The sequence below is a fragment of the Populus trichocarpa genome, chromosome 8, assembly GCF_000002775.5.
Source record: "Populus trichocarpa isolate Nisqually-1 chromosome 8, P.trichocarpa_v4.1, whole genome shotgun sequence".
In the NCBI taxonomy this organism is placed as follows: domain Eukaryota; kingdom Viridiplantae; phylum Streptophyta; class Magnoliopsida; order Malpighiales; family Salicaceae; genus Populus; species Populus trichocarpa.
In genome coordinates, this window is record NC_037292.2 from 2,188,181 (window position 1) to 2,215,270 (window position 27,090).

Consider the following 27,090-nt stretch of genomic DNA (forward strand, 5'->3'; position numbering starts at 1 on the left):
GGCACATCAAATGTAAACGACTGCCAGTGTTTCTAAAGTTAAATTCATTGCGGATGGACATCAGGGGTGCATTATGAATCACCAGGAGTTGTTGAATATCTATGTGCACCAAGTGCTAATATCAGCAATCAGCGGCTCATAAATAGCATTAAAGCCCAGTTAGTCTGGTGGATGGGCAGTGCAAGCTTCATTGCAATATTGACCAGCTTGCATCTAGATCATATTGCATACTGTTTATTGAAACTATAAACCACAAACCCACATGATGATTCAAACCTCAGAAAAAAGACTACAAAATGCGACAATCTCCCTCAATTTCAAAACACTATTCATTCCTGGGAAGAAAGCCTTCTGAGTAGTCCTAATACATAAAATAGTTCATGGAGCGTGTTTACAAGCAGTAATTTCATTCTCGTAATGTCTTCATGGAAAATGAAAAGATCGAGGCGTAAAGCATACATATGCCATCAGCGAAATAAAAATCTAGTTAGTTGTCCAATCAACCAGTTTTTCATCCTATTGAAACCCTAAGAGTCCCGGTTATAAAACAACCAATTCACAGACAATTGAAACACTTGTACCAAACAGAACACACTGCAAGTTAACATATTATAACCAAATCTAGTCATGGCAGTCATTACATATTTCATAAAAGTATATGTGCATCAATTACAAAGCATCAGGCTAGTTGCAAAGAGTAGGTAATTACTAGCAAAGAAGAGGCAGCTTCATCTTCCACAATGCCTTGCAATACTGCACTGGAATTCCTGGATCAGTGAGGAAAAGCCAAAAAAAAGTGGCAGTAAATTTCCTTGTCAGTTTTCTCTCAACTAGTAAGCAACAAATTTATCAAAAGAAATGATAACAAATGCATCTTAACCATATTGACTATATTCCTCTAATGCAGTCATCGTCTATCAAATAGCACCATGAATTATGACACAAAAAACATAATAAAACAAGTGAAGTAAAATTTATCTTGTGGGATGAAAACCAAAATCAGCCAACTATCCCAGTATATATATATATCGATTTCAGAAAAGAATGGCAAGTGATATTGCCACCAAACAAATTCACCACAAAGCTATCAACTTCAATTAGCCTAAAAGGAAAGCAAGATAAAGACTAAAGCCTCATTAGCACAAGACAATAGCATACAGTAATTCAAATGAATGTGAACTAAGTAGTTTTAAACATTTTATTCACCGAGACATATTTTAGTTTACCATTTATATATAAAACCAAGTGCTTCATCGCCTAGTTTTCTTCTCTAGAACGAAATCACCAAAACCTTCCTGGTGAACAATATCCACTATATTTACTATAGCATATCAACAGCTAGCTAACGAAGTAATTCGTCAACAAATTTCGCTTCTGGATTAACATTTAAGACAATTAACCTATGATCAACTCCAGCAATTAGACTAATTAAAATTCACCCGGAAAAAAAATATACAAAACAGAGTCAATTTCATTATAATTCAGCCCCAGCACATAATCATGAAAAAAAAAATCCCGCAAAAAAAATTCAAAATCAAATCCCTAGAAACAGCATAAAAAATCGATTATGAGAGAGGAGGAGATTACATGTTTGTTCTAGTTGTAGTAGAGCTCGAGGCCCATGCCATCATGAATCTCGTAATCCTTGAGGGTAATATGGTCTTTATAGATGTTGTACCACTTCTGGATCCGGATCTTCTCAGCTCGGGTACCGGTCTGGGCCGCCACGAGCTTCTTGAGGTCGCCGATCGTGTCGTCGTCGTTGCACTTCACTCTCACTTTCTTTCCCAAACGATCGTTCAACACCACCTCCAACATCTTCAAAGAAATTATTGTCAAGCCCAAACCCTAGATAGAAAGGACTTTTCTTCAATTGGAGCGATAACAAAGCGAAACTGAATGGAAGGGGGTGTTACTGGCGTGTTTGATTTTGTATTTGTTGGGAATTTCAATAGCCGGCTTGGGGCCTGGACTGATTTCCGCGTTGACTCGAAAGCGATGTCGTTTATTGCGATATTTTTACAGTCTTTAATTACAGGGTGTCTGGTCAGACTGGTGGGTGCCAGGGGTGTTCAAGCTTTATACGTAATGTTTACATTACCTAACTGCATCCAACGAGTAAAAATCGGATAATATAAATATTATATATGATAGTAAGTTAAAAAAATTAATAAAATAGATATTATAAGTAAGTGTGAGTTTAGATTTTTAAAATTCACTCAACCTAACCTAACCTAACACATATAGCTAAATAAAATAATTTGAGTTCTTTATATAAATAATATTTTTTTCTTTTCTTTTTCTTTTTTCTTTTGCTTTCACATTCACAGCTACTTCTTGTTTTTTAAAACTTTTTTTATTTCTCGCTACTCATTTGAAGTTTGATTCGATGAAGTAATAGTATATCTTACAATTCTAATGTTTTCTGTTTGATGAGATTACTTGATAATCAATAAATAATGAGAAAATAAATGAAATTTTCAATAATTCATAATAAACTTTTATTTTCATAGTCAAATTACAAATCTAGAAAACACTTTATAATTTTTTATTTATCTTTGTATCATATTATGTTTTGATTGTCTGATAAAAAGCTTGATTGTAATTTTTATGTTGTTTTGTTTTTATATGAAAATTATGATAGTTTTTATGATGTTTCTAGTAGGATTAATATATCTAATTCATGAATCTTTATAATATCTATAAAAAAAATTAGTCAAACCCAATATATCCAACTCGTTATGGTTAAAAAAAAAGTAACTAAATCAAATTTATATTTTATAAAATATCAAAAATTAGATTGGATGCAATTACAAATCAAAACCCAACCCACTATATTCATAAACACAAATAATTTGTGTAATTGTTAGTTGGATCTTTTAGTAACTATGCGCTTGAATGTATAGTTATGATCCGAGCTTCCAAACATTTTTTTTAGTGTATTTAAAACAGTTTATTGTTCTAGTTTTAAATTTTATATTCAAAATATTTTTTATATTAGTTTTTTTATTTTATTAAAATCATTTAGAAACATGAATTTATTATTTTATTAAAAAAATATACTATTTTTTAATCATGACATTCTATATTTTTTATTAAATAATTAATCATATAAACATAACATGTGCCAGAGAACTATATAAATCATATCCTGGAGTCTCACATAATAACTCAAGTTATGAAGTCGAGATATTTATTTGACATGGTACCAAAGTTTTGTTGACTAAACGATCACGAGTTCGAATCATATTTTTTTATTTTATTTAATAAAAATTAAATATAAAATAGTATAAACCTATACAAATTTCAAATTAAAAAAATTTTGATTTAAAAAAATATATTAAAGAATTATATAAATAAAATCAATCAATAATGATTTTAGTTTCTAACCTGCATTTTCCTTTTCGTCAAATAACCACCTTTTCTTCTCACCCCTTCCTTTGCCGGTTTACCCTTCTCCATCTATACACGGTTCTTCTCCCTGAGGTGATTTTTCAAAAACATTGCCGAGGAATCCTCGGTGGCTCAAAAATCAACGAAAAAATTTAAAGGACGAGGAATGTTAATATGCCGATAATTATATGTATCCCTGACGTCGTCTTTACACTATACAGGACGAAAGCACATGATGCCATACAGGCAATCTTCCCTTCTACTGTTTTAGCCCATTTTCTTTTGCTGATCCAATGGATATTTTGTCCAGAAAATAATAAAATGACATGTGAAAAAATATTATATATAAATTTAAAAGTGTATGAAAGTAAAAAATTATTAAAAATGTAAATGAAAGAATACGTGGTGTCTAAATTAAGTAATACTTTTTTATTCAATAACCCTTTTATGATATAAAAAAAAAGAAAAAAAACTTTTCTTATATCTGTCATTCTGTTGTGTAGGATGATCAGTTCTTAAGGCTCAAATAAAAGATTTTAACTCAAGTTGTAAATTTCATAGTTTTACCCACGCAAATAACATGAGGACTATAAAACCGGAATATATTAAGATATTGTGGGAGAGTAATGTAGTTTTTGTTTTTGGATGTATTTTATTTTTAAAAAAATATATTGAAATATTTTTTATTTATTTTTTATACAATTATATTAAAATTATTAAAAAATACTAAAAATATATAAATTTATTTTTTTTAAGAAAAATATACTTTCAAAATTTATTTAAATACAATTTCAATCGCAATACCAAACCACACAAAAAATAATAATTTGATATTGTGTTACATTTTATTTTTAATTGATCATTGAAAGAAATTATTTATTTAGTTAAATCATGTATGTTGTTTTTTACATAACCATACATATAATTATATTTTTAATTTTAATTTGATAAAAACTAAAATAATATATTTTTTTATTTATAAAAACATAATTTTTATTTATTTTATATATAAAAATTCATCTCATAATATTTTTAATCATATACATATTTTTTATATTAAAAAGAACAATTAATTTTTTTTTTTAAATCTACTTTTTAATCACAACCCAACGTAAAAGTATAAGCACGCGACATCATTCACTGGAAACATTAACCATAGCATCCTTCGCGGTGTTAAAAAAAAAAAAGGAATAAATCCATAGCATCTAACTTGGGTTTTTTTTTTTATATATATTTTAATTATTATTATTATTAACGTTCCATTTTCATCAATTTCTCCGTCACCCATCCTCTCTTTCTCTCTCTGTCTTTAGACTCCTAAGTCCTAACAACCAAAATCGGCATCACCGCCAGTAACCGTCAAAGAAAATGGCAGGTAAGAAGAATTGAATCCCACTTCTCATTTCCCTCGCAGTAATCAAATTCAAGCAATCATAGAAACTGAATCGAATTCTACAACCTGATTTCACTCTATAAGCACAGTGACCACCAACCTATCTAACTTTGCTGAATCGATTTTTATTTTTTTGAATTGTGGTTGTGAGTGCAGCAGTGTGCGAGAAGATTGTTGAAAATGTAATTGTAGCAAAGAATAGGGTGTTGACGACAAATCAATACAACCAAAGGGACTGTTGTTCTGCGGCGGCCCCTTATAACCACCGCAACTTCCTTTCCTTCCACGGAGGGAAAAAGTTATTACCAAAATACCACTGTGGTTTCGTTAGCCGTCGAAATATTTACTGCAATGGTCTGTACTGCTCTGTTGTAGACTATCATTTTCCCAGGTTGATCATTGCATGAAAATTCTAGTGTCTGTTGATCGTGTTCTGTGCATGTAAACAACATGCTTTTGTTTTTCTGTTTGTGATGGAAACAGATGTTGTTGCACTATAACTCTGATTTGTTACTGTGAGTTTGCAATAATTTTTACACATTCTCTGCTTTTGGTCTTTCTTGCAGCTGCTCCGTCGACGACTGCGGTGCCATATCTGGAGAAGGTGGATTTTATGAAGCTTCAGAATGGAAGGTGAGGATTTTCTGTGGTTAAAGGCATAATTTTAGAATTATTTAGTGGAAATTGTTTATTTACTGTCCGGGTTTTAAAAGTATTATTACTTATGCTTCATGCTTGGAAGTTGGAACCAAGCTAACGTTAGTGTTAATTGGAAGTGGTTGAACTTGGAGCTTGTGCTTGTATTATCTCATAATGTGAACATAGTGATATTCGAGGTGTGGCTGTTGCTGGCGTTGAGGGAGAACCTGTTACCCTCACTGAACCAGTTACAGAAGCAATAGCAGCAGCCTTTTCCGCGTGGTTACTGGAAATGAAGAGGGCTGATGCATCCAAACCTTTGAGAGTGTCTGTTGGCCATGATTCCCGCATATCTGCACAGGTGTTGCAGGTAGTTATTGTTTTTCCTCTTGTGCATTAATCTACTGGCTATTTGGAAACATCTGCAAACAATTTTTAAGTCTTTTCTTCTCTTCCATTCTGATTGGTCAACTGTTCTATGGTTCTTTTTTAAGCTCACATGATGCTTGTGTTATTGGCATTCATGAAACATGCTTGTAGTAGTTCTGCTCTGAACCATCAACTCCCTCTTATGAAGAAATTAGGTCCAACAAAGAGGAAGATGCTCTCTTCTGACTGGATTCATCAAGTTACTTTGTTTAGGCTATGCAATTGATGTTTAGTTGTTTATACTTTTCACTGTTAATTCTCTCTCCTTTTTCTATCTGTGAATAATAGTAGTTGCTAATTTTACCTATGCTAAAAATGCCATTCAAACAGCAAAAAATATAATCTTTTTGAAAGAGTGTTACTCTGAATACATCTACCATGCAGTGTTAGAGCTATTATTTCATGGAATATCCACATCTACTAATATAAATTACTGAAATTTAATGGTTTAACTTGCAGGATGCAGTTTCTCAAGGTATTGCTGGTGCAGGCCTGGATGTTGTTCAATATGGGTGGGTTTATGATTTCCCATCTTGATTTGATTTTCCAGCAATTGTTTTCATCTTACTGTGCATGGCCTTCTCTTTGATATTCCAAGCTCAATGATATTGGGCCAAAAATCTCTTTGGCTGGATCTTGTGATGGCCTTTTCAGGGAAGACAACTTATACGACTTTTTCCTCCTCTGGGAAGATTGTGATGGATCTTAGCCGTGGCTAAGACATGGTTTAACCATTGTTCCTTCATGATTTATTCTCAACTTTTGTAGCATCTTACGTTTTGCAGACTGGCATCTACCCCTGGAATGTTTAATAGCACATTAACTGAAGACTTCATGATTTATTCTCAACTTTTGTAGCATCTTACCTTTTGCAGACTGGCATCTACCCCTGCAATGTTTAATAGCACACTAACTGAAGATGAAGCTTTTTTATGTCCTGTTGATGGGGCTATAATGATAACAGGTAACTGGTTGATTTTCTGTTAGATTAAGTTGACCTATTATAATTGTGGGATTTGGAAATGGCCCTTGTAATGTTGCCACTTTTGTTGCTTGAACTTTTGTGCAAACCTTGCTTTACTTTGGATCATGTTAATAGACTTTCTGACTATATTTCACCTGATCAAATTTTTGGTTGATGTTATTTTGCAAATAGCTAGTCATCTTCCTTACAACAGAAATGGGTTCAAATTCTTCACAAATGCTGGTGGGCTTGGGAAGGCTGATATCAAAATCATTCTAGAGCGTGCTGCAGACATTTATAAGAGCTTCACAGATCAAGGTTTAATGAAGTCAAAACGGAAAGCTTCTGAATCCATAAAAAGAGTTGATTACATGACTGTGTATACATCTGATCTTGTGAAGGCAGTCCGCAAAGCTGCAGAAAATATAGGTAAATGTTCTGAAACAGTTGTCATACATGAATTGGTAAATTTGGGAATGCTACGGTTAGTACATCAAATATTTCTGTTTTGCTTCATTAGGAGACTCTCTGGACCTTGGTCCACATGATAGACAGTGATCCTCTTGCTTTCTCTAAACCCCCACTCATTTCAGGATTTGAACACGACTAAAAATCCTAAGTTTATCCACTGGGTTTTTCCCTTATAGTCTTTTTTTTTAAAAATATTTTGCATTTTCTTGGAGATGTTTTGCATGAGATTTCTACTTCATTGTTACTGTTACTTGTTTAATTTATTTTTTTTCCAATTGCCTGTTAAGGTGGTGTGATCCCATTTGCTAATTCTTGATTGGAAATTGTTAAACTTTTAGAGAAGCCATTGGAGGGATTCCATATTGTTGTTGATGCTGGAAATGGAGCAGGAGGATTTTTTGCTGTAAGTCATGTTGTGGTTTATTTAGCTTTCTTCTGTTCGTATAAAACTTTAGTGTTCTCGTTTGTTACAAAATCTATACTTGATGTACATTTAGTGCTTCCCAGTAATTAACTTTCTGAACACTAGTGCCTCTGTTATCATCGGCATTTAACCAAGTGTCTTGAATCTTCATAGTCCAGACTGTGGCGACACAATCCACAACATATATGCAGTTATTTTGTTAAAGAACTTCCTTCCATTTCCATTATTCAACCTTTTCATCGCCCTGTCTTCAAATATGCTAATATTTCAGATGGTTTTCCAGGAAAAAGTTCTTCAGCCTCTAGGAGCTATCACCTCTGGCAGCCAGTTTTTGGAACCAGATGGTAATGTTGATGTCAGAAATTTTTTATGGCTATTGATATGCAAATTCTTTATGTAGTAATACTAAAATGACTTTTCAAAACAGGTATGTTTCCAAATCATATTCCCAATCCAGAGGACAAGACAGCAATGAAGGCTATCACCCAGGCAGTCCTTGAGAACAAGGCCGATTTGGGGATCATATTTGATACTGATGTTGACAGGTATTTTAATCATCCCAATCTGTCCAATCATATAGCACATTCATGTATCAGTTCTTTTTTCAATGTAAAATCATTTCCTGTAGATCTGCTGCTGTTGATTCCATTGGTCGTGAGTTCAACCGGAATCGTTTGATTGCCTTGATGTCTGCCATTGTTCTAGAGGAAGTAAGAGCTTCATACTTGAGTTGTCTCAAGTGCTACTGTTTTAATATACAACTTGTGTCCATTTCTCTTTTCCCCGCCAAATTCATTATCAATTTGGCCCGTTGTGTTTTCCATTTAGCATCCGGGAACAACCATTGTTACAGACAGTGTGACTTCAGATGGCCTGACAACGTTTATTGAAAAGAAACTCGGTATGCAGAAAACCAAAATGACACATTGTTTATTCCCTGTACATGAATATGCTTATAACTGCAGTCCTTTTTAGGGGGAAAGCACCATCGGTTCAAAAGAGGCTATAAAAATGTCATTGATGAGGCTGTTCGTCTGGTAAGTTGAGATGCCAAATTTTTTACTTGGTAATTTTTGGGACAGTTTAATGAAGAAATAAACCATATAGGGAAATTTTGGGTATGCAATCTTGATTGTTGGACTAGTAATGATGATAATGTTATAGTACTGGCTGGATGGAGTTTCAAACCACACGGAATATGATGTTGGTTTTTCTGAAGGTTGTATGCAAATCAGTATGAAAGTAGTTTCCTTGAGGAAATTGTTATTGAATGATAACCTTACTAATGGTGACTGAATTTGTTCAGGGTGTTTCTGATTTGCTTTTTGTTTGAAATGCTAAAATCTTTGTTAGCTCTTCATCATCTATTGTATATGGTCCATATCATATCGTTTTGAACAGGTTTATAGGATCTTGTCTTCAGTGAGCTAGAGTTTAATAAATTTCTTCATGTCGATTTTAGTATAACAACTTTCAACAGCATGTCTTGTTCTGTCTTTGGTATTTAGATAGTCTCAGTGCCATTATATAACAATTTGGATGATCTTCTTGCTTTATAAATTCTCAAACAAATGTGTTCACATTGCTCGCAGAACTCTGTTGGTGAGGAATCACATCTGGCCATTGAAACCAGTGGCCATGGAGCTCTGAGAGAAAACCACTGGCTTGATGATGGAGCATACCTCATGGTAGGCTTTATATGAAACAGAGCAAGGTTAAGCTTCGTTTGGCTTATTGTATTGTCAATTTATTGCTTAACTTTCATCTTTGCCGTTTTCTGTTTATCCATTCAGGTTAAAGTTTTAAATAAACTGGCTTCAGCTAGAGCTTCTGGAATTGCTGGCGGCAGCAAAGTTTTGACTGATCTGGTAGAGGGTCTGCAGGAACCAGGAGTAGCTGTGGAATTGAGATTGAAAATCGATCAGAACCATCCAGATCTTAAAGGAGGGTACGGTTTTCTGCATGGCTTGTCACATTTCTATATTATTTTGCTGTGGTGTAACTGATCACTTAGAACTTCCAGATCTTTCCGAGAATATGGAGAGGCAGTGCTGCAACTTTTGGAGAATCATATAGAGTCAGATCCAAAGCTTCAGAAAGCTCCTGTTAACTATGAAGGGGTGAGTTTGACACAGATCAAAATCATGGAGGATGTATTGAAGTGCCTGTGACTAGTGATTTGACATCAAGTGTCATGCTCTCAAGGCATCACGATAAATTCTCTCCTGTCCTTATTCCCCTTTCCCTTTTTTAAACAGGTTCGAGCTTCTGGTTTTGGTGGGTGGTTCCTTCTTAGACTCTCACTTCATGATCCCGTTCTTCCCCTTAACATCGAGGTAGAAAACATTCCTTCATTTTCTGCATCAACTGCTACTGTTATCTCTCTATATATAGCAACTAAAAGTAATTGCGCTTCAGGCAACTAACCATGAAGATGCTGTGAAACTTGGACTCGCTGTCTCCTCTGCTGTCAAGGAATTCCATGCATTGGATACGTCTGCCTTGGATAAGTTTATCCAAACATAATTAGTTGAGTTTCGAGTTGCAGCCTTTCAGTTTCCATGTGCAAGACTTTTTGTTTAAGTCGGCATCCCTTCAGAGTGGGTTATCTGCGGAGAAGCAAAACACCGGGTGCTTCGGAGTCTTTCTCGTTAGATCTGATTTTGATGAGATATTAATAAATATTGAGTGACGAGCCTTTTGTCCATAATAATAAATTGCAGTCTTTGGTTAAACATGCTATTTGAATTCCTATCCTGTTCCTCAATTGCGTTAATATTGGCTTCTGTATAGTTTCGAGGGCCCCAAAAAAGAGTTAATATAGTAAATTGTTAATCGGGCAAGCAAAAATTATGATTGAATTGAGGAAGCGACAGCAGCTAGAAAAACAAGCAGCAGATTTGAGTGACGAGGCGACAAAGTGCCAGGCAAAGTGAATCATGTTTTCTGAAATAGTTCCAAAAGCTTTACAAAAAGGTCATCTATCTCACAAACGGGCACACGGTAGACATTGCAGGCATCATAAATACAGCACTATGAGATCCGTGGAAATCCCCTTAATATCCAGCACATATACAAGATTATACGAGGCAGTTCAATTATCCTACTTCCAATTTTTCCTGCAACGTTTTACCTTATCAATTCTTCGTGTGCTCCTAAAAATTCTATGTGGTGATTGGGGTGTTTAGAAGCTTCATCATGAAGTTGAATTTGATATCTGGAGAGGTCTTAGGCTGGGGCCAGCTTGCACCTTCTGGTACCTTAATACATTTGAAACCCTGCCCTTTATACAGTTTTGTAGCTCCAGGATTATTCAAATCACAGTGCAAAGCAATGGAACGGCAGCCCCAGCTCCTAGCTTGAGCCTCTGCCTTCGCTATGAGTCTTTTAGCTATCCCCTTCCGACGAAATCTCTCCCGAACAGCAACATTGGATATATATGCAATCCCAGTCCTGTGGCAGAAGCATGCATATCACATTTGTAGGCATGAAATTTAAGAAACTATTTGAATAATGCAACTGAAGTAATCTATAGGCAAGAGAAGCAAGTAAAAGAAACTAAGTGGATATAAACAATGCTCTCATCAGATCATTTGTATTAGGGTTGTCTTTGCTTATGATTCCTTGTTTCAGCATGAACAAGGAACGATCAGCAAAGATTGTCCGAAAAGTATTTCTCAAAAAACTCTCGGTCCACCAAACATGACCAAACATAGAGACAGTGGACAGCAAGTTTTCAGTAGTTAATTCTCTTTGAATAGCTAGGACAACAAAACTGCTGTGCTAGTTTAGTGATCCACTAAAAGAGTTTAAATCAAATCTACTCAAAACCAATTGCATGCAAGATTGCACTTTGCAACACAAGGTTTACACAATCAAAAAGTCCTAATTGTCATAAGAGCAAAAAACTCACCTTCTCTGCCTGAGTGGGCCTTTCCTTGGAAGAAAATCGGCAACAGTGTCCACAGTCAATATCCCAGTAACATAGCCTCGATTGAGACTGAACTTCCCATCAAAACCTCCAATTTTGAAATTTTCAATTCCAATATAGAAAGTTTGATCAACTGAGCTACCTACGACGGCAACCAGACAGGTTCTTCTGCAGCCATTTGGTATACTGAATCCTGATAGCATGGCTGCCAGCCTGTCAACCCTCAGCACAAAATCTAGAGGGAAGGAATATTCAGGAAAGAAGGAACTGCAGTGAGTCTCAGCCACTTCCCAACAATCCTCCAACCGCGCTTCCCTTACAACTATCTCCGGAGATACAGTAGGATAAAATTCAGCCACTTGACTTGCTCTGCATAGTCCTACACTCAATGACCAGAATCATCCAAATGAACTTTGGGGAACAGATTCTACGCAAGCTTGCGTAGATGATAAAAGATACCATATTCTGACGATTTATTTTGACAAGCAGTCTTGCTAGCACAAAAGAAGGGGTCTTGTTTTCATAACGTTGTTAAATAATTTTTTATTCACAGGGAAGCCCAGCAAGCCATTGGCTACGCTACCCAAGGGAGGATAGCCTTCCCTTGCTTTGCCCCTCCCATCTCCAATTAGAGCAGGATTCAATCCTAGATCGTTTGTTATCATGTGATTTTACTGTCTAGATTAGCTAACACCATCAGTTGTAATAATATATTGGAAGTCTCACAATTAACTACAGTTTTTATCAATTCTGATAGCTAGATTATATCAAGTCAAAATATATCAAGAATTGAAATCAAATCAGAATTACGAATAGATCAGGGATCATAACAACCAGTTAGTCAACAAAATATTGATTACAGGCCAACTGTTGAAACAACAACACGGTAAAGCATAAATATAAAACACAAAAAAGAATGATAACCAACAAAAGATAATCCACAGTAACTTCAAATCCAGCAAGATATGAATGAAAAGCTTAAAAGGGTAAGAGATTTTACCTGATTTGGGGAGAGAAGAGAGAGTGAGTTCATGACGAGAAACCCTTGTTGAAGAAGAAGTAAAAAAATACTGATTTTGTTGTTGTCGTTGTTGTTTTTGTTTCTTGAGATTGAAATTAAGGTGGTTGTTTATGGATGTTGGAGATACTGAGAATCCCAACGGTATTGACCGCATTTCTATTGGAAGAAACTGGAGAGATTGTCTCTCTGTCTCCCCCTCTCCCTCTATCTCTCTATATGGAAATGGAGATTCTTTCTGGTTTTTGTTTTGGTTCAGTAAAGCCTGAACGCAACGAACAAAATGCATCACACGTGTGTTGTTTGTCACTATACTTTGTGGCTTCTTCCCCTCCATGTAGACTTCATTGGCACGTGTTACCGAGTGTTTCAGAAATTATCCATGTTTAATTTAAATTAAATTAATAAGTAAATTGTGATGTATTTGAAAAATATAGATTTTTTTATATTACTCTTATCTTCATTTTATTTCTTTTAAAAAATAGATGGATAAATACTTATTTTGAAAAAACTAATTTTAATATTAAATTTTTTATTTTTTAAATTATAAATCAGTAGGTTGACATTTAATTTATTTTGTACTATTATTAGAAATTGAGTTTCATTTGTAATTCAATTCTTAAAATCTAAATATAAAATTTCATTAAAACATTTTAATTGAATTTAATTAAAGAATTCTAAACAAATATCATCTTTATAAAAAAATAATTAACTCATGTTTATCTAATGAATTATAGATTATAGATTAATCCAATAACCTAATTACTATGAAAAAAAAAACATGGACTCCTACAACCTTTTTTTTTTGTCTCCTAGGTCTGCCTGGTTTTCTCTAAAAACAATTGAATTATTCTTTAGTCAAATCATCCATACAAAATGCATCCACGGAAAATTTAATTTTTCATTATCCAATGAAATCAGAAGTGAAACAATACCAAGCGAAATAAACCATTTTAATGGCTTGGTTATCGCTTAATTAGTTTTAAAAACCCTCAACTTCCTATTACTTATTAGTCTTAAGTTTTGAGCATTTGCCCGTCTCTCGAGAATTATTTCTTACCATAATTCTTGAATTAGTTGGAATCTAGTTATGTTCCGTGTTCATGGCCTATCAAGGGTTGAGATTCTCAGGCATGAAAACTATTTAGGTGTCGTTTTAGTAATGTTGTTGTAATTCGTTTGAATCTGATTTCCAAACCATGTTTGGATTATAAAAGTACCCACATTTTAGATGGTTTTAAAGTAAATATGTCAGAGCTTTTCTTTTCTCTCATCTACTCATAAATCATTCGTTCATTCAAAACACACAAGCTCTCTCTTCCTTTTCTCTCTGTCAAGATGCAGATCTTGAATGCCATCACTTTTTTTTTCCACTTCTTTTCTCTCTCTTGAGACTATCGGGTACAGGTCTTTGATGATGGGTTGATGGTTTACATTACACAACATTTTTAATATTTCCACGAAATAGCTGAGGAGCAAAAAAATCACGAAAAATATTTTTTTATTTTTATTTTTTTAGTTTAACGTGGGTGTCCGGGCCAGCTTGCACGCACCTCGACTAATCCCACGGGCCCTGAAGTTAACGACCATGTAAGCCTCCAGTGGTCATCATATGAGCAACCACAGGGCTCAAACCTGAGACCACAGAGGGAGCAAACCTCTTGGTCCCAAGCTTTTACCACTGGGCCACCACCTAGATGGTTACGAAAAACATTTTTAATCTTTCTAACGTCGACGTAATTTATTTACATTACACAGCATTTTGTTTAATCTTCTTTCTAAAAGGGAAAAAAAAAAAAAAAAAACCTCTAGAATTTATGTGTAAAAGATTCAAGAAGCAGGTAAAAATCTGACAGAGTTTAATAAATAAACGTCCCCAGTTCTCGGAAGAGAAATTCAATTACCTAGAAATTAACAGGAAGACTGCTCAAGAAAGCTAAGGTGAGGGGAGATGTCGATTTTCCAAACAGGGAGCACCATGTAGGGAGTTTTGCAAGAACTCTCTCAGCTTTTGGTGTTAATCGGTTAACATCTGTTCTTAACTTCAACAAGGGACGCTGGTCCTGTATAACCGTTCTATCCACATTGTCAGCAGAGGGCATAGTTTTTACTGACCAGAAAAGAGTTAGCTCAAACTTCCTTGGTGACTCTTTCCCTCCTGAAAACTGAATGTGATGCCATCCATCGACACTAGTCTTGTTGCCATAAGGAATTAATTCTTCTGAGTTTCCTGTATCCCATGTTATAAAAATTTCAGGAGTTAGGTGAGAGGAGTCAGGAAGATGTTCAAAGGGATGCATTCCAATGAAGGTAATCAAACACGGAAAAGAGGGGATGCACACCAGAGAAACCTCAACATACCTTTCAAAATGAAATCTTCTATCTCCTTGGTATTGATTGCAAGAGACCAGCGCACGGAGGATTTTGTATCAATTAAAACTCGTGTGATTCTTTCTCCCCCCTTGGTATCGCTATCAACATGCAAAGTGGGAATATCTGACTCGCTCCATCCACTTTCAGTATCATCATGGGTCCAACAACCATAGTTGACTGAAAAGGTGACAAAATCAACAACCTTGTCTTTACCACATGTGAATCCTTCTTTAATCTGTTCAACCTCCTTCTCAAGCTTTCCAGGGGTGTTTGAAAATAGAGATATATAAGAGAGAGGATCTTGCTTTTCACCATATCTTCCTGAAGCATCGACAACATGCACGACCTGTGCACCATAGCGTACAAATTACAGAAATTAAGTGATACAGCAGGGCACATCACAAAACAAAGAGATTGTGCTTTTTAAGATTTATCGCAAAACCAAGGGCACCCAAGAGAAAGAATGAAAAGCTGTGGCAAAGCCAGGACTCCACTGATAATGGAATGGACCTAAAATATTTTACTTAGTGGATAGCGTATTACAGTATTATGTACCGTTTGAAGAACAGCAATAAGTTGACTATTTGTTCAAACAACATAACTTATATGGTGTTAGTGTCTAGTATCATGTGATTCAAACATCATAGCATTTCTAAGCTCGTCCATATTTGATGTTTTCCTAAATTTGGCGTGGCAATGTAATATGAGGACACAATATTTCATGGTAGTTTCTGTTTGATTACTTAAGACAGTATATGGAAATCGATGAGAAAATGTTAGGGTTACTAGCTAATCATAGTCCACTACCCAATAATCACATTCAAGGAATTTTTAAGGATACAGACCAACAAAAAACAACTATAGTCAATTTAGAAATAGATACTTACATTTACAGCTCTGGCAGTGTCTTCTGTAAAAGGTTGAATGAAACCAGATAATACTAAAATAAGTGAGAGGCCAAACAGGATGCTGGTTGCAAGAATGATTGACCTTTTTGCACCTACACACCAACGGCACGAGTAAGAGGAGTAACGATAATAAATTACCAGTAATAAAAATTTTTTTTTAAAAAAACTCTTGTATATATTTTCAGTAACTGCACTGAAATTGGTAATTAAATACTCATTAAAGCCTTAATTACTAACAGTATGAGTGGCTAACATTTCATAGAGAATGCATATGCAGGTCGATTAATAACATAAACAGGTCGGTCATTTTAGCTATAAAGCCACACTGATAATTAATTTCTGTTGTATTGCATCTACATAGACAAACTGGCCATTTGAAACAGTTAATCAAACAGAAACTATTACTGATTTACACAATAAGATCTCAACATCAAACAGAAACCAATACAAAAGTATCATTAAACACAAATATCAATATCAGATGCAACCAAATAAGGAAATCACATAGAGTCCAAACCTGAAAGATGAACATATGAAAGTACATAAATAAAAGTCAGGCATATGCAAACAGCAATGAAAATGGAAATTATTATATTCCACAGCCATTCTGGTGTGCCGCCAGGATTCCTGCACAAAATTAAAAAGCAATATCAATTTCTAAATGTCTGGTAAATCACAAAATTAAAAGCAATATCAATTTCTAAATGTCTGGTAAATCAAAGTAGCTTTGTAATTATGTAGATATATGAAGAGCTCTAGATGCTAAATAAGACTATTCAGTATGTTCCATGTTGAAACTTAGTGTGCTACACAACCAATATGGCCATAATAAGTTTAGAAGAAAAGGACAAATTGAATAGCTTTCTAGAAAGTAGCATGATTAAAACATAACTTTACCTGTCGAATCGAACTGCCATTCCGATAATTGTTCCAGCGAAGCGAATGAAAGTTCCAGAAGAAATCAGGATTGGTACTGCCAAGCCCATCATGAGGGTTGCAAGTTTGAGTGGCTTAGGTAGCCGAGCTGGTGTCAGAGTTGCTTCAAGCAAACCATCTGAATGTTCCAATGCCACAAATAGTTTGGAGAAAACACCATGAGAACAGCAATTTATGAGAATTTGTTATCATGCTAATGGTAAAACACGCTTCCATTGGACTGTAACTTGTTCTTTACACACAAATATTTTCCTTATCTAAGGTAGAAAAGGGTGTTTCTTTCTTATCAAGGGTGGAAAGATGTCAAACATAAACTTACATGCAAATGCTGGTGGAACAAGCCAAAAGACTGCTAGGTACGATGATCCGATTTTATAATAGTTTCCTATGATCAGAAGAACAAGCCACTGAACAAAACCAGCTTTATATAGCCACCTTTCAGCCTCTAACTTTACCAAATCAGCTATGATAACAGATGAAAGCTGCTTTTTCTTGGAGTAGACATTCAATAAATACTTCTTCAGAATAAGATAACCCAAATGTTGACCCGTCAAAGCCCCAAGGAGTGCAGGTGCAGCAAATAGCCCAAGCACCAGCAATGGGTTTGCAACATAGGGCACTGGTGATGGAGATATTTGCGGTACAATGAAGGCCGCAAAAACAGAGAAACTTATTGAAAATAACAACATCAGGATAGCACTCAAGCATGACAAGCCCAATGAAATGGTCGCTGAAGAACCACCCATAAACAATGACGCCGCCCATATTAGAAGTGATTGCAGTATCACTGAGTTATGAAGCATGCTTGCAAAACGTTGACTGTACACAATCATATATGTCCCCTGAGATTTACTCAAATGTCAGATAAAACAGTGGCAGACTTCAAACTTAGGTTGCCAAATGCGCTCAATAACCATCTCAAAGCAAGCCAAGAAAAGTGTTAAAGAATCCCAGTAGTTATAACGTACCAAAATATCAAAAAATATAGCAGTGTCATGGCCAGTTTTTAGCTCTTTGTCCATGTCCTTGCTTTTTGGAAGATGAGGGGATGAAGCAATCCGAAGCAGAAAAGCAAGCATATTTTCTCCAAGATGCTGGAGAGATCCAGACTTCAAGAGATCTAATTTGTCATTCTGCATGGGGCAATTTTCAAAATTTAAATGACTACATAGAAATACTATAATTTTGTTCAATGCCAAGTGACATTGTTATGGCAATGCTACTCTTTTTTTTTTCTTTTTTTTTTTCTGGATGCCTGTCAATGAGGTCCAATTAAAGTGATATTCTGACTGCAGCAAACCTATGCTAACATGCAGCTAAACATAAGCAACCCATCTACCTAACTCAAGGCCACAGCCATTAAATATCACAGGTCCTATCACTATGTGGAATCATTTCTTTTCTTCAACATTTATCGAGCCACCCAAAATATCACAGGTCATGGATGACCATAGCCAAAGTGTGAGATAGTCAAAGAATTATGTCATGACTCAAACCTCTATCTTTGTTGATTTCGAATAAGATAAATAAACACAACAGAAATATGATCCCCATCATATACAGCTAAGCTTAAATTGTTGAAGACAGTATTTCTGTGAACTTCCATCATTTATTATTACAAGCAGAAGGGTTCTGTCAAGCAAATGAACATGACACGTCCTTCCAAGAGGATAAATAAAAAATGGACAAGACAAGAAAGTACCTTAGTGTGATAAACTGCACCATTATCCGTGAAAGCAAAGTCAAGCCCTGAAAGACCAGCAACCTCTTTGTATACTTGGAAATCTGTCGCAGATTTGATGACTCCAGCAGAAAACAGATCCTGCAAAACTAAAGCCACTCAAATACATCAACTACCCAAAAGTAATATATAGGAAAACAACTTTGATAATAAAAGCTACAAACCTGCGCTATGATATTCCCAGATGGGTATTTCGCTGCCGACGCAAAGTTTTCAATGGCCCATGGATGAGGTCCGGCCTGTTAGGAGAAGAACCATAAATAAGGGAGGGGGGGGGGTAAAAAAAGAAGGAAGAAACGGGTTCAGAGGCTGAGAAGCAAAAAAGAAAGTTGAGAATAAGGAGGTGTTGACTAAATGAATGATAATGCAATAATAAGTAAATTTATACAGAAAACAACACCTGAAATATGCCAGACTTTCCTCCTACACCCATAGCCTCCAAATCAACAGCCAAACGAATAGTCTTACTCCATGGATGCTGCATCAGAAAACACAATTCAGAATATGTAAGGCACCATGGCACACTTGAAAATTTTGTAATTTGAAATAGCCAAAAAAGTACTCACATCAAAAGGCAAGACACACTTTTAGCAAAAATTAAAATAAAAACAAAACATCAAGAACATCACAAACATTTTCAAAATCTGTAAAAGACTAAAGCTACAACAAGTCGATAAAACAAAGGAGGGTAAATTAGCAAACGCATCGATAAAGCTTCAAACCTGAGTGATAAAGCTATGAGCCCCGCTCAAACCCTCCTCTTCCCCAGTATTAAACAAAAATATCACACCATTTTTAAACCCATGCGCCCACTGCGAAATCCCTCGAGCAAGTTCCAACATCACAGCTACACATGAACTGCAATCTCCAGCCCCTCCCCTGATACACCAATAACAATCTTGTCACTACAAGAACCCAATAAATAATAACATATTCATCAAAACAAACTTAAAGCACGCGTAACTAAACAACCAGCTCGACGAGCAAGCAGTACGAGACAGGATTAGATAGGACATTGCAAACATAGAACGAACCAAAAGTTACTATCTGTCCCGTTCCATGAGAATTGTCAAGTCCAGTCCAGTCCTATCCGGTCTCGTACCCGATATTATGTAATCAGTTATCATAAAAATGTAAAAACCAACTGATTTTTTAAATGATCAATAAGAAAAAGTAATGCCAGCCAGGACAAAAATCATACGTGGAGAAAACGGTATCAATGTGAGAAGACACAAGAATAGTATTATCAGCAGCTTGATTTGGAGTAAATTTGGGCAAAATTCTTAAAACAACATGTTTAAGATCGGCATAAACAAGAGTTTTGCCCCTAAATAATCCACTAGTTAACCGATTCGCTCCGGTTTTCGCGTGAAAAAAATCCACCTCAACATCCACTTCATAGTACGCGTTTTTCTTTATATTCTCCACTTCCGCCAAAACATACTGCAAAAAAAAAAGAAGATAAAATAAAATAAAATAAAATAAAATAAATGAATAAGTAAATAAGTATACCTGCAAAGCGAGGTCGAGAGAATCAGAGCCGACGGGATGAGGACCGAAATCTGTCAATGCTTTGACGTGTTTGATGGCTTGGATTTCAGAGAAACCTCTTTTACCGGCTTGTTCAGCGGTTAAAGGTGAAGGCAGATTTTCGAACTGGTAATAGTGAACGGAATAACACGAGTAAATTATGACTGCGGATAAGATTATCCATACAGATCCTGACCGTATTGATTTCATTGATGAACTCAGATTGGTTGTGCTATTCGCATATGGTGGTTGTTTGGGCGGTCGTTGCTGTGAGTTCGAAGAGCGAGAAGTTTCCGGTCGTTTTCGCATTTTTTTTTATAATTTAAGAGACGAGTTTTCCTGGCTTGGTTTGTTTGCGTCTCTGCTGTTGTGAGTGAATAAGGGCTTCGTTTCTGTTTTTTACTGTTGCGGGGCTCGCTGATTTTTGGTAAGAGGAAAGAATGGTTGACTTTAGGTTGTTCTTTTTATTTTTATTTTTCTCTCTCTCTCTATTATTCGGTTGCAGGCTTGTTTGGGAGCTGATTGAAGCGATTGTTGGAGGTAAAGGGGGACTGAATGGGTTGGGCTTTTGTTTTGACTGGGGCCGGTCAGTGCTTCTACTCACAGTTGTCGTGTCCGATCCACAAAATGACTTGTACATGGATTCATTAAATTATTAGATAATTTGTGAGTTATTTTTGTCGATTTGAATTAAACTTTTTTTTATTAAAATAATATTTTTTTTAATATTAACTTGATTGAGCTAGGCAGATTAACGCATCATTAAAAATCTAATTTAATTAATTAGACTTCAGTATAAATATTTTTTTATTTAATTTAAAACTCAGCTTAAATAGATTCTAAATTAATCTATTAAATTATGTTTAATAATTATATTTATATTAACTTGGGCATGTATATACATGTGTACCTGAACAAATTTTATAGATTGGCTGGTGACTAATGTCACAAGCTGTTTATAAGAGGTGGCAACTGACAACTGGCAATTAAATATTTTCTTAATTTAATTCAAATGTATGCTTTTTTATCAAAATCATTGTTAACAGTAGAATTAAAAAACATTTATCTTCAAATAAAAACAATATTCTCACATTTGCTCTAATTTATTTATTCCTGATATGCTTATATGAAATAGTAAATTTAAACATCAGTCAAGTATTTGTCTACACAATGCAAATATTTAGTTACTTAAAATTGTGTAAATCATTTAGAAAAAAAGCAAATTATTGTTATTATTATGACTATTATTGGGAAAAATAATAGCAGGCTCTCTTTCCTTCTTAAATAATAAAAGGTCCGTTTAACCCTATATCTGACACTGTTAGTGACTTATCACTCTCGCTAACAAAAGGGCATGACAAGGAAAAAAAACAAAACATATAGGGTAATTAAGACCAAAAAAAAGAAAAGAAAAAGGAAAGGGACAAATTAAAACACGTAAAATTTGCCTTCTTGCCCGTATAATTGCTCCAAATGTTGGACCGATGGGCTTGCTTATCCAGTTCATTCCGGCCCATAAAGTTCACCTGCGGCCCACTATAAAATCCAGATACTCGGAAGCAACACCCTCTCCTCTCTTCTAGAGCAATACAATAATATTCGCTGTAGAAGTTCCCCACTTGATCCCAAATTCCATAAAATAGGAGCTCTTTCCCTCTCTCTATCTCTAAAAAACACCAACTGAAAGAGCTCCTTCTCAACTCAACTTTAAAAAAAATTAGGGTTTAGGGCTCGAGAAAATCGATGTCCGGTCTGAATCGATCTAGCAGCGCTGCGTTTAAGAACGGCGGCCTTCCCCCTCAAGAACTCCTTGACGATCTCTGCAGTCGGTTTGTCTTAAATGTGCCTAAAGAAGACCAACAATCCTTCGAGAGAATTCTATTTCTCGTCGAGTACGCTCATTGGTTCTATGAAGACAACTCTGTCGAGAAAAATCCCTCCTTAAAGTCTTTCACTTTGAAGGAATTCACTTCTTTAAGTATCCTTTTTTATTTTATTTTTTGTGTTTTTTCTTTGATCTCTTGATAATGCTGTCTATTTTATTATACAAGTTTTAAGTTTTTTTCTTCCTTAATACGTTGCAGTGTTTAACAGTTGTGATGTTTTAAGACCGTATGTTGCTCATATTGATGATATTTTTAAGGATTTTACTTCTTACAAAGTTAAAGTTCCTGTGACCGGTGCGATTATTTTGGATGAAACTTTCGAACGGGTGAGGCCTTTTATAAGTGAAACATGATGATAAGTAGTATTTGCTATATGTTTTGTGTGGAATTTTGTGTTGATTTGATATGAATTATGATTATTGCCTGTATTTTATTTGTACTATTCGGTGCTTGATTGTTAATATTTTGAAGTTACGAAAGAAAAAGGGAAAGAAAGTCTTTTGTGTTGTAATTTAAACAGAATGAGAGGAAATTAATGTACTTGGTTTTTCATCAAGATTTTGGATTTTGAACTAATTGAAATGGAAATGAGAGTGTTGATATGATGCTGAATTTAATCTAAGGACATAATAGTCAGAAACTTGGAGGATTAGTGATGTGGGGTGAAATACTTTTTTAGCTGGAGAAACTTTAGTTTAGGTTCATAAGATCAATGATGCAAATTGTTTGGTGAATGGGTGCTACTGTTGCATTTATCATCCACAGATACGTGATCTGGCCTTTGCCTGAGAAGGAAGTAAACACTTGAAATGTAAAAGGAAAGAGGGAAGATGCTCTTTGGATGACAGGGTAGTTCTGAAAACTCATATACCTCAAGTGCTTTGAATTGTAGACATAGCTGAGATGATGTCTATTCTTTTTAAGAGCTATTGTTTTGTGTGCATGGCAATGGCTATGTGAGCTTAGTAAATCATGATGCTGGCTTTTAAAGCATGCTTACCTGATTCCCTGTTTTAACCTGTAATTCTTGGGCTTCAACCAAAGCTTTTCTGTGTGATTTAAGGAATAGTTTTAAACTATTTACTTTGTCCGAGTTATTCAATACTTCAGTAAATGATTGTGGATTTGTGAAGTCCTCTTATCAACTTTCTTAACTTGGTTGATGTATTGACAGTGCTTGCTAGTGAAGGGATGGAAAGGGACGAGCTGGAGTTTCCCTAGGGGAAAAAAGAACAAAGACGAGGAAGACCATGCTTGTGCTGTCCGAGAAGTAAGCTTTTTTCCCTTGTGGGTTTGTCTGTGTACTCGCATATTTATCTATGAAAGCATTTTAATTTGGTGTAAATGTAATAATCTATTTTCCTGAACCAGTGATTAGTGAGAGAGACAATTTATCAAGGTTTCAGACATTAGTAATTATAGTTACTTTTATGATGAATGCTGCTATTAGTTGTTATAGTTACTTTTATGCTGAAAGTTGCTGTTAGTTGTTGTAGTTAATTTTATGCTGAATGTTGCTATTGATTCAGTTAAACACAGTGGGCTATACATGTTTCAATGATAGACAGCTTGATAAATGCATGCAACAGTGGGCTTGGGATCTTGAAATTCTGTCCCAAGGAAACTCTCTTTCCAGTTTTGATTTATTTAAAAGAAGAAAAACACATAATTGCTAATGGTTTTTCACCTTTCTACTTTCATTGACCATAAATCTAGCACGCATTGACCCAACCTTCAATTCCTTCTAGCACACAAATTTTCTCTTTTATGAATTTTAAATCGTCGAACTTCATTCTGTGAGCAGATGATACCGGGCTAGGTTAGGAATTGTAGGTATTTTGGGAAGATATCAGGATTTATATTGGATCTATAATAACAAAAATTATGACACTAACTAAATATGAAAATGTAAAAAAGAAAAATTAATGTTATACATTGCTACAAAATGCTTGTATATAAAAGAAAAATATCATATTATTCATCATTTTAGTTAGTTTTTTATTTATTTATTTGGAAAACAATGAAAAGTGTTTGATGGGAAACCATGGAGAACCTCTAAAATATTCTTTCCAAATTTATGACAAATTTGTAAAACTGTAAAATTAGTTTTTCAGTTCTTTGGATGGAGAAATATTACATTTTAATAGAAAATTTCAATTTTCCTTTTTCCCACATCAATATTTTAGAAAATGGAAATATTACTTTGTTTTTTAACAGCCTCTTAGATTCCCAAATATTATTAATAATCATAAGTATATGAATTCCTACATAGACTAGTTCAACAAGAAATCTAAAAAAAACCAATAGTCAATTAAAATATAGATTTTTCTTTTGTGGCTACATCATGAAAATTTTTGGTTTTTCCAATCTGAATGCTGGCCTGCTCCTATTCAAACTTCTTTTTTGGCCCACAGTGGAAAAGAGTCTAGTACGGTAGAAAGTTATTTTTAATCCATTTGTTGCATAGGCATTGGTGCAAGTCATTTTTGTAGATCCTCAGGTGGTTGGGGGGAAAGGTTCTAATATGATATAAAGGGGCTTTAATTGACTGCTGCATACTTTTGAATGGTAGGTTATAAGAGTGATTAAAGATAGGAGGATGCAAATGATTGCCCTGCACCCAACACACATTAGTCATTAACCTGCCTTCTCTTGTGGAATATAGGTGCTGGAGGAAACTGGTTTTGATGTTTCAAATCTTCTTAACAAAGATGACTACATTGAAGAGATGTTTGGACAGCAGAGGGTGCGGCTCTACATAATTGCTGGTGTGAAGGATGATACTGCCTTTGCACCCCTTACAAAAAAGGAGATCAGTGTATGTGGATTCTTATTTATATTCATTTAGAGTTATTTTTAATTTTATTGACTTGATATCTTCTTACTTAGAAACATTAAGAAATGCATGAGGTCAATAATTAAGGTTTTTCTGAACTCAATTTGACCAAAGAAGGATATAAGATACCGACAGACATCAGTAAAATGGGTGTTTTACTTTGATTGAAGGATCTTAGTTGGACTGTCTGTCATGCTTTTGGTCTTTGCACCTATTAGCCTACAATATCCATGGATTCTATGGCCTAGCCTCTGCATTTGTTGTCTGTTTTCACTAACAAGGAACGGCCTGCTTAACTTTTTATTATAGGGCTATCTTCTAATTGATAGAATGAATATTAAATCTTGGTTGCTTTTAGAATTTAGCAATGATGTGGTCATTTATGTTGTCTGCTTGCAGGAAATTGCATGGCAGCGGCTTGATGATCTTCAGCCAGCAAGTTACGAAGTAATATCTCGCAGCATCACTGGCCTCAAGCTTTACATGGTTGCTCCATTTTTAGCGTGAGTACTTTGATACACCATCAGTACAGGTTTCTCATGCCTCTGGATATTTTTTGCAATTTTTTATAGATATAATGTCTATACACAGGTCTTTGAAATCATGGATTTCGTCACACCAGCTCCCGGTAGCCCCTAGACTCGATATGCCTCTCAAAGGTTTGGCCTTTTTCTTTCCAATCCCAGAATGTTAAGATATCTGATACATTTAGAGAAGAGAATTATGCCTTTGATAACGGGAGGCCAATGATTACACTTTCATAAATCTTTGCATTCACCATCTTATGAGGCTTTGAAGCCACATTTAGTATGGTCTCTATGTGATCCTCTGCTCTTAAGATGTTAATAGAATTCCTTTTATAAAAATTTTAAAAAATCAATGAAGTAGCAACCCAATTTTTCACTGATGAGTTCTTTTTTATTTCTGTCAAGCTATGTGCGTGTGGAAAGCAAGGAACAATTCTATAGGGAGCAGCACAGTGATAATGGAGAGCCATTTAAATAAGCCTGGATCTGATGCTCATCCTCCTGACATGGGCCCTGGCAAGAGCTTCAGAAATTTTAGATTTGATACTGCTTCCATCTTGCGAGCGATGGAATCTGGGTTTTCTGCTTAACTTTCAGAGCTCTTTCCTTTCCCTTTCTTTTTTTCTTTTTGTTTTTGTAAATGCTTTATGCTCACATAGCTGGTTAGCATTTCTCTTGTCACCTTCATGCCAACTTGTTGGCTGTACCTGATGTATATTGTTCGTGTCAGAATTCCAGGTTTGGGTTTTATGTATATCCTGTACAGAAGCCCGTTTGTGATTAAGAGCGCACTTTCATGGTTTTTCATTTGAAAAAAAAAATGTTGTTCCTTGGCACAGTAAAAATCAAGTGGATTTTAACCTATTTTATGAAAGGATTCGAAGGTTACTAATTAAAGAAAGATAGATTTGAGAGTTAGAAATTCTGATAGGATTGTATACGAGTCTTGCGAAGTCATTGTGGTATCTTTGATTGCTGTCAGGATATGTGGTTGCATTTTGGTCTAGGCATTTCTTTTGACTGCTTCACAATGAGAGCTCTGAGTTGTCAGCCTGGTATTTTCGCAATATTAACTACTCATTATGTCTGGTAAGTATTTATGAATGATTGACTGGGAAATGGAGCTTTCCATGTGATGTTCATGCACTCGTGCTGTAGTGGCCAAAATTGAACGAAAGTGAACAGCTGAATTAATGGCATTTGCACTTGCATAGTTGCATGTCTTCCAAAAAAACGTTATGTTTAGCTTATTAATTTCCCTTTCGCAGATAACCATGAAAACAACGCTGATCTTGGTGCAGCTGTTGTTCATTCCAAATTTTTTTTGTCTTTACCGTGTTGGGTTTTATAGTTAGCCATGAAGTAGAGAAATGTAGAAATTTCTTTACAACTTATTTATTCTTGTGGTGTTGAGTTCTTGTCCAAACTGTATGTTGGATGGAAAGATTCTGTCCATTATTGGACCCTAACTTTGTTCATGTGGTATTTGTTTCTTTAATGAGCAACTTTTTGTAGCATTGTTTCTTTTTGGTGTTTACAGGATCTCTTTGTCATGGTCCTTTGCGATTTGATATGACGTAAAAAGATGAGCAGGTTTGTTTTGTTGAAGAATAATTGAGATGCTATTATTCTTAAAACAAACCTTCGAAAGAAATCGCCCCCATTACGTTATATTGGATTTTCTACCTTAT

General features: G+C 35.1%; 5 protein-coding genes across 8 annotated transcripts; 2 read left to right on the forward strand and 3 right to left on the reverse strand.

Annotated features, from left to right (window-relative positions):
• Nucleotides 1–575: 575 nt before the first annotated feature.
• LOC7494952 (ubiquitin-like protein 5) lies at nucleotides 576–1,978 on the reverse strand. The gene is made up of 2 exons (XM_002311979.4): nucleotides 1,588–1,978; nucleotides 576–767 (listed from the first exon to the last, which is right to left on the reverse strand). Exon 1 carries the CDS (start codon nucleotides 1,816–1,818, stop codon nucleotides 1,597–1,599), a length of 222 nt encoding a protein of 73 aa, XP_002312015.1. The 5' UTR covers nucleotides 1,819–1,978; the 3' UTR covers nucleotides 576–767; nucleotides 1,588–1,596.
• A 2,643-nt stretch (nucleotides 1,979–4,621) lies between these two features.
• LOC7479881 (uncharacterized) lies at nucleotides 4,622–10,448 on the forward strand. Of its 4 annotated transcripts, none has more exons than XM_002311054.4 (18): nucleotides 4,622–4,768; nucleotides 4,943–5,140; nucleotides 5,353–5,419; nucleotides 5,612–5,795; nucleotides 6,314–6,366; nucleotides 6,730–6,818; nucleotides 7,011–7,247; nucleotides 7,628–7,692; nucleotides 7,997–8,057; nucleotides 8,141–8,258; nucleotides 8,342–8,423; nucleotides 8,542–8,614; nucleotides 8,689–8,750; nucleotides 9,306–9,401; nucleotides 9,507–9,661; nucleotides 9,737–9,833; nucleotides 9,972–10,049; nucleotides 10,132–10,448. In XM_002311054.4, the coding sequence occupies exons 1-18, from the start codon at nucleotides 4,762–4,764 to the stop codon at nucleotides 10,237–10,239; spliced, it is 1,830 nt and encodes a 609-aa protein (XP_002311090.1). In that variant the 5' UTR covers nucleotides 4,622–4,761; the 3' UTR covers nucleotides 10,240–10,448. The 4 variants fall into 4 exon arrangements, with proteins under 4 accessions (XP_002311090.1, XP_024463083.1, XP_024463084.1 ...); XM_024607315.2 differs by having other exon boundaries at nucleotides 4,629–4,768; nucleotides 4,946–5,140; XM_024607316.2 differs by lacking the exon at nucleotides 4,943–5,140 and having other exon boundaries at nucleotides 4,631–4,768.
• A 186-nt stretch (nucleotides 10,449–10,634) lies between these two features.
• Nucleotides 10,635–12,955, reverse strand: LOC7494953 (uncharacterized). The gene is made up of 3 exons (XM_002311980.4): nucleotides 12,645–12,955; nucleotides 11,627–12,023; nucleotides 10,635–11,166 (listed from the first exon to the last, which is right to left on the reverse strand). Exons 1-3 carry the CDS (start codon nucleotides 12,949–12,951, stop codon nucleotides 10,878–10,880), a joined length of 993 nt encoding a protein of 330 aa, XP_002312016.2. The 5' UTR covers nucleotides 12,952–12,955; the 3' UTR covers nucleotides 10,635–10,877.
• Nucleotides 12,956–14,476: 1,521 nt separating this feature from the next.
• LOC7479882 (uncharacterized) lies at nucleotides 14,477–20,575 on the reverse strand. The gene is made up of 13 exons (XM_052455021.1): nucleotides 20,133–20,575; nucleotides 19,822–20,063; nucleotides 19,343–19,499; nucleotides 19,021–19,098; nucleotides 18,785–18,859; nucleotides 18,582–18,701; nucleotides 17,848–18,012; nucleotides 17,199–17,721; nucleotides 16,841–16,997; nucleotides 16,461–16,570; nucleotides 15,923–16,035; nucleotides 15,024–15,381; nucleotides 14,477–14,892 (listed from the first exon to the last, which is right to left on the reverse strand). Exons 1-13 carry the CDS (start codon nucleotides 20,457–20,459, stop codon nucleotides 14,567–14,569), a joined length of 2,751 nt encoding a protein of 916 aa, XP_052310981.1. The 5' UTR covers nucleotides 20,460–20,575; the 3' UTR covers nucleotides 14,477–14,566.
• Nucleotides 20,576–21,723: 1,148 nt separating this feature from the next.
• LOC7479883 (mRNA-decapping enzyme subunit 2) lies at nucleotides 21,724–26,300 on the forward strand. The gene is made up of 7 exons (XM_002311055.4): nucleotides 21,724–22,128; nucleotides 22,235–22,362; nucleotides 23,211–23,306; nucleotides 24,702–24,854; nucleotides 25,272–25,375; nucleotides 25,464–25,531; nucleotides 25,805–26,300. Exons 1-7 carry the CDS (start codon nucleotides 21,894–21,896, stop codon nucleotides 25,987–25,989), a joined length of 969 nt encoding a protein of 322 aa, XP_002311091.1. The 5' UTR covers nucleotides 21,724–21,893; the 3' UTR covers nucleotides 25,990–26,300.
• The last annotated feature ends 790 nt before the right edge of the window (nucleotides 26,301–27,090 follow it).

What these genes read in the sequence shown, in the direction of transcription:
- LOC7494952 (XM_002311979.4), bottom strand. Translation starts at nt 1,818, where the DNA reads ATGTTGGAGGTGGTGTTGAACGATCGTTTGGGAAAGAAAGTGAGAGTG.
- LOC7479881 (XM_002311054.4), top strand. An exon ending in GAGCAGGAGGATTTTTTGCT is followed by an intron (nt 7,693 to 7,996) that starts GTAAGTCATGTT and finishes ATGGTTTTCCAG; the next exon opens with GAAAAAGTTCTTCAGCCTCT. An exon ending in TTTGATACTGATGTTGACAG is followed by an intron (nt 8,259 to 8,341) that starts GTATTTTAATCA and finishes CATTTCCTGTAG; the next exon opens with ATCTGCTGCTGTTGATTCCA.
- LOC7494953 (XM_002311980.4), bottom strand. Translation starts at nt 12,951, where the DNA reads ATGCATTTTGTTCGTTGCGTTCAGGCTTTACTGAACCAAAACAAAAAC. An exon ending in CTCTTCTCTCCCCAAATCAG is followed by an intron (nt 12,024 to 12,644) that starts GTAAAATCTCTT and finishes CATTGAGTGTAG; the next exon opens with GACTATGCAGAGCAAGTCAA. An exon ending in GGCCCACTCAGGCAGAGAAG is followed by an intron (nt 11,167 to 11,626) that starts GTGAGTTTTTTG and finishes CTTCTGCCACAG; the next exon opens with GACTGGGATTGCATATATAT.
- LOC7479882 (XM_052455021.1), bottom strand. Translation starts at nt 20,459, where the DNA reads ATGCGAAAACGACCGGAAACTTCTCGCTCTTCGAACTCACAGCAACGA. An exon ending in ATTGATACCGTTTTCTCCAC is followed by an intron (nt 19,500 to 19,821) that starts GTATGATTTTTG and finishes TTGGTGTATCAG; the next exon opens with GGGAGGGGCTGGAGATTGCA. An exon ending in TTCATATGTTCATCTTTCAG is followed by an intron (nt 16,036 to 16,460) that starts GTTTGGACTCTA and finishes GTTGGTGTGTAG; the next exon opens with GTGCAAAAAGGTCAATCATT.
- LOC7479883 (XM_002311055.4), top strand. Translation starts at nt 21,894, where the DNA reads ATGTCCGGTCTGAATCGATCTAGCAGCGCTGCGTTTAAGAACGGCGGC. An exon ending in TGGATGAAACTTTCGAACGG is followed by an intron (nt 22,363 to 23,210) that starts GTGAGGCCTTTT and finishes ATGTATTGACAG; the next exon opens with TGCTTGCTAGTGAAGGGATG. An exon ending in TTACAAAAAAGGAGATCAGT is followed by an intron (nt 24,855 to 25,271) that starts GTATGTGGATTC and finishes GTCTGCTTGCAG; the next exon opens with GAAATTGCATGGCAGCGGCT.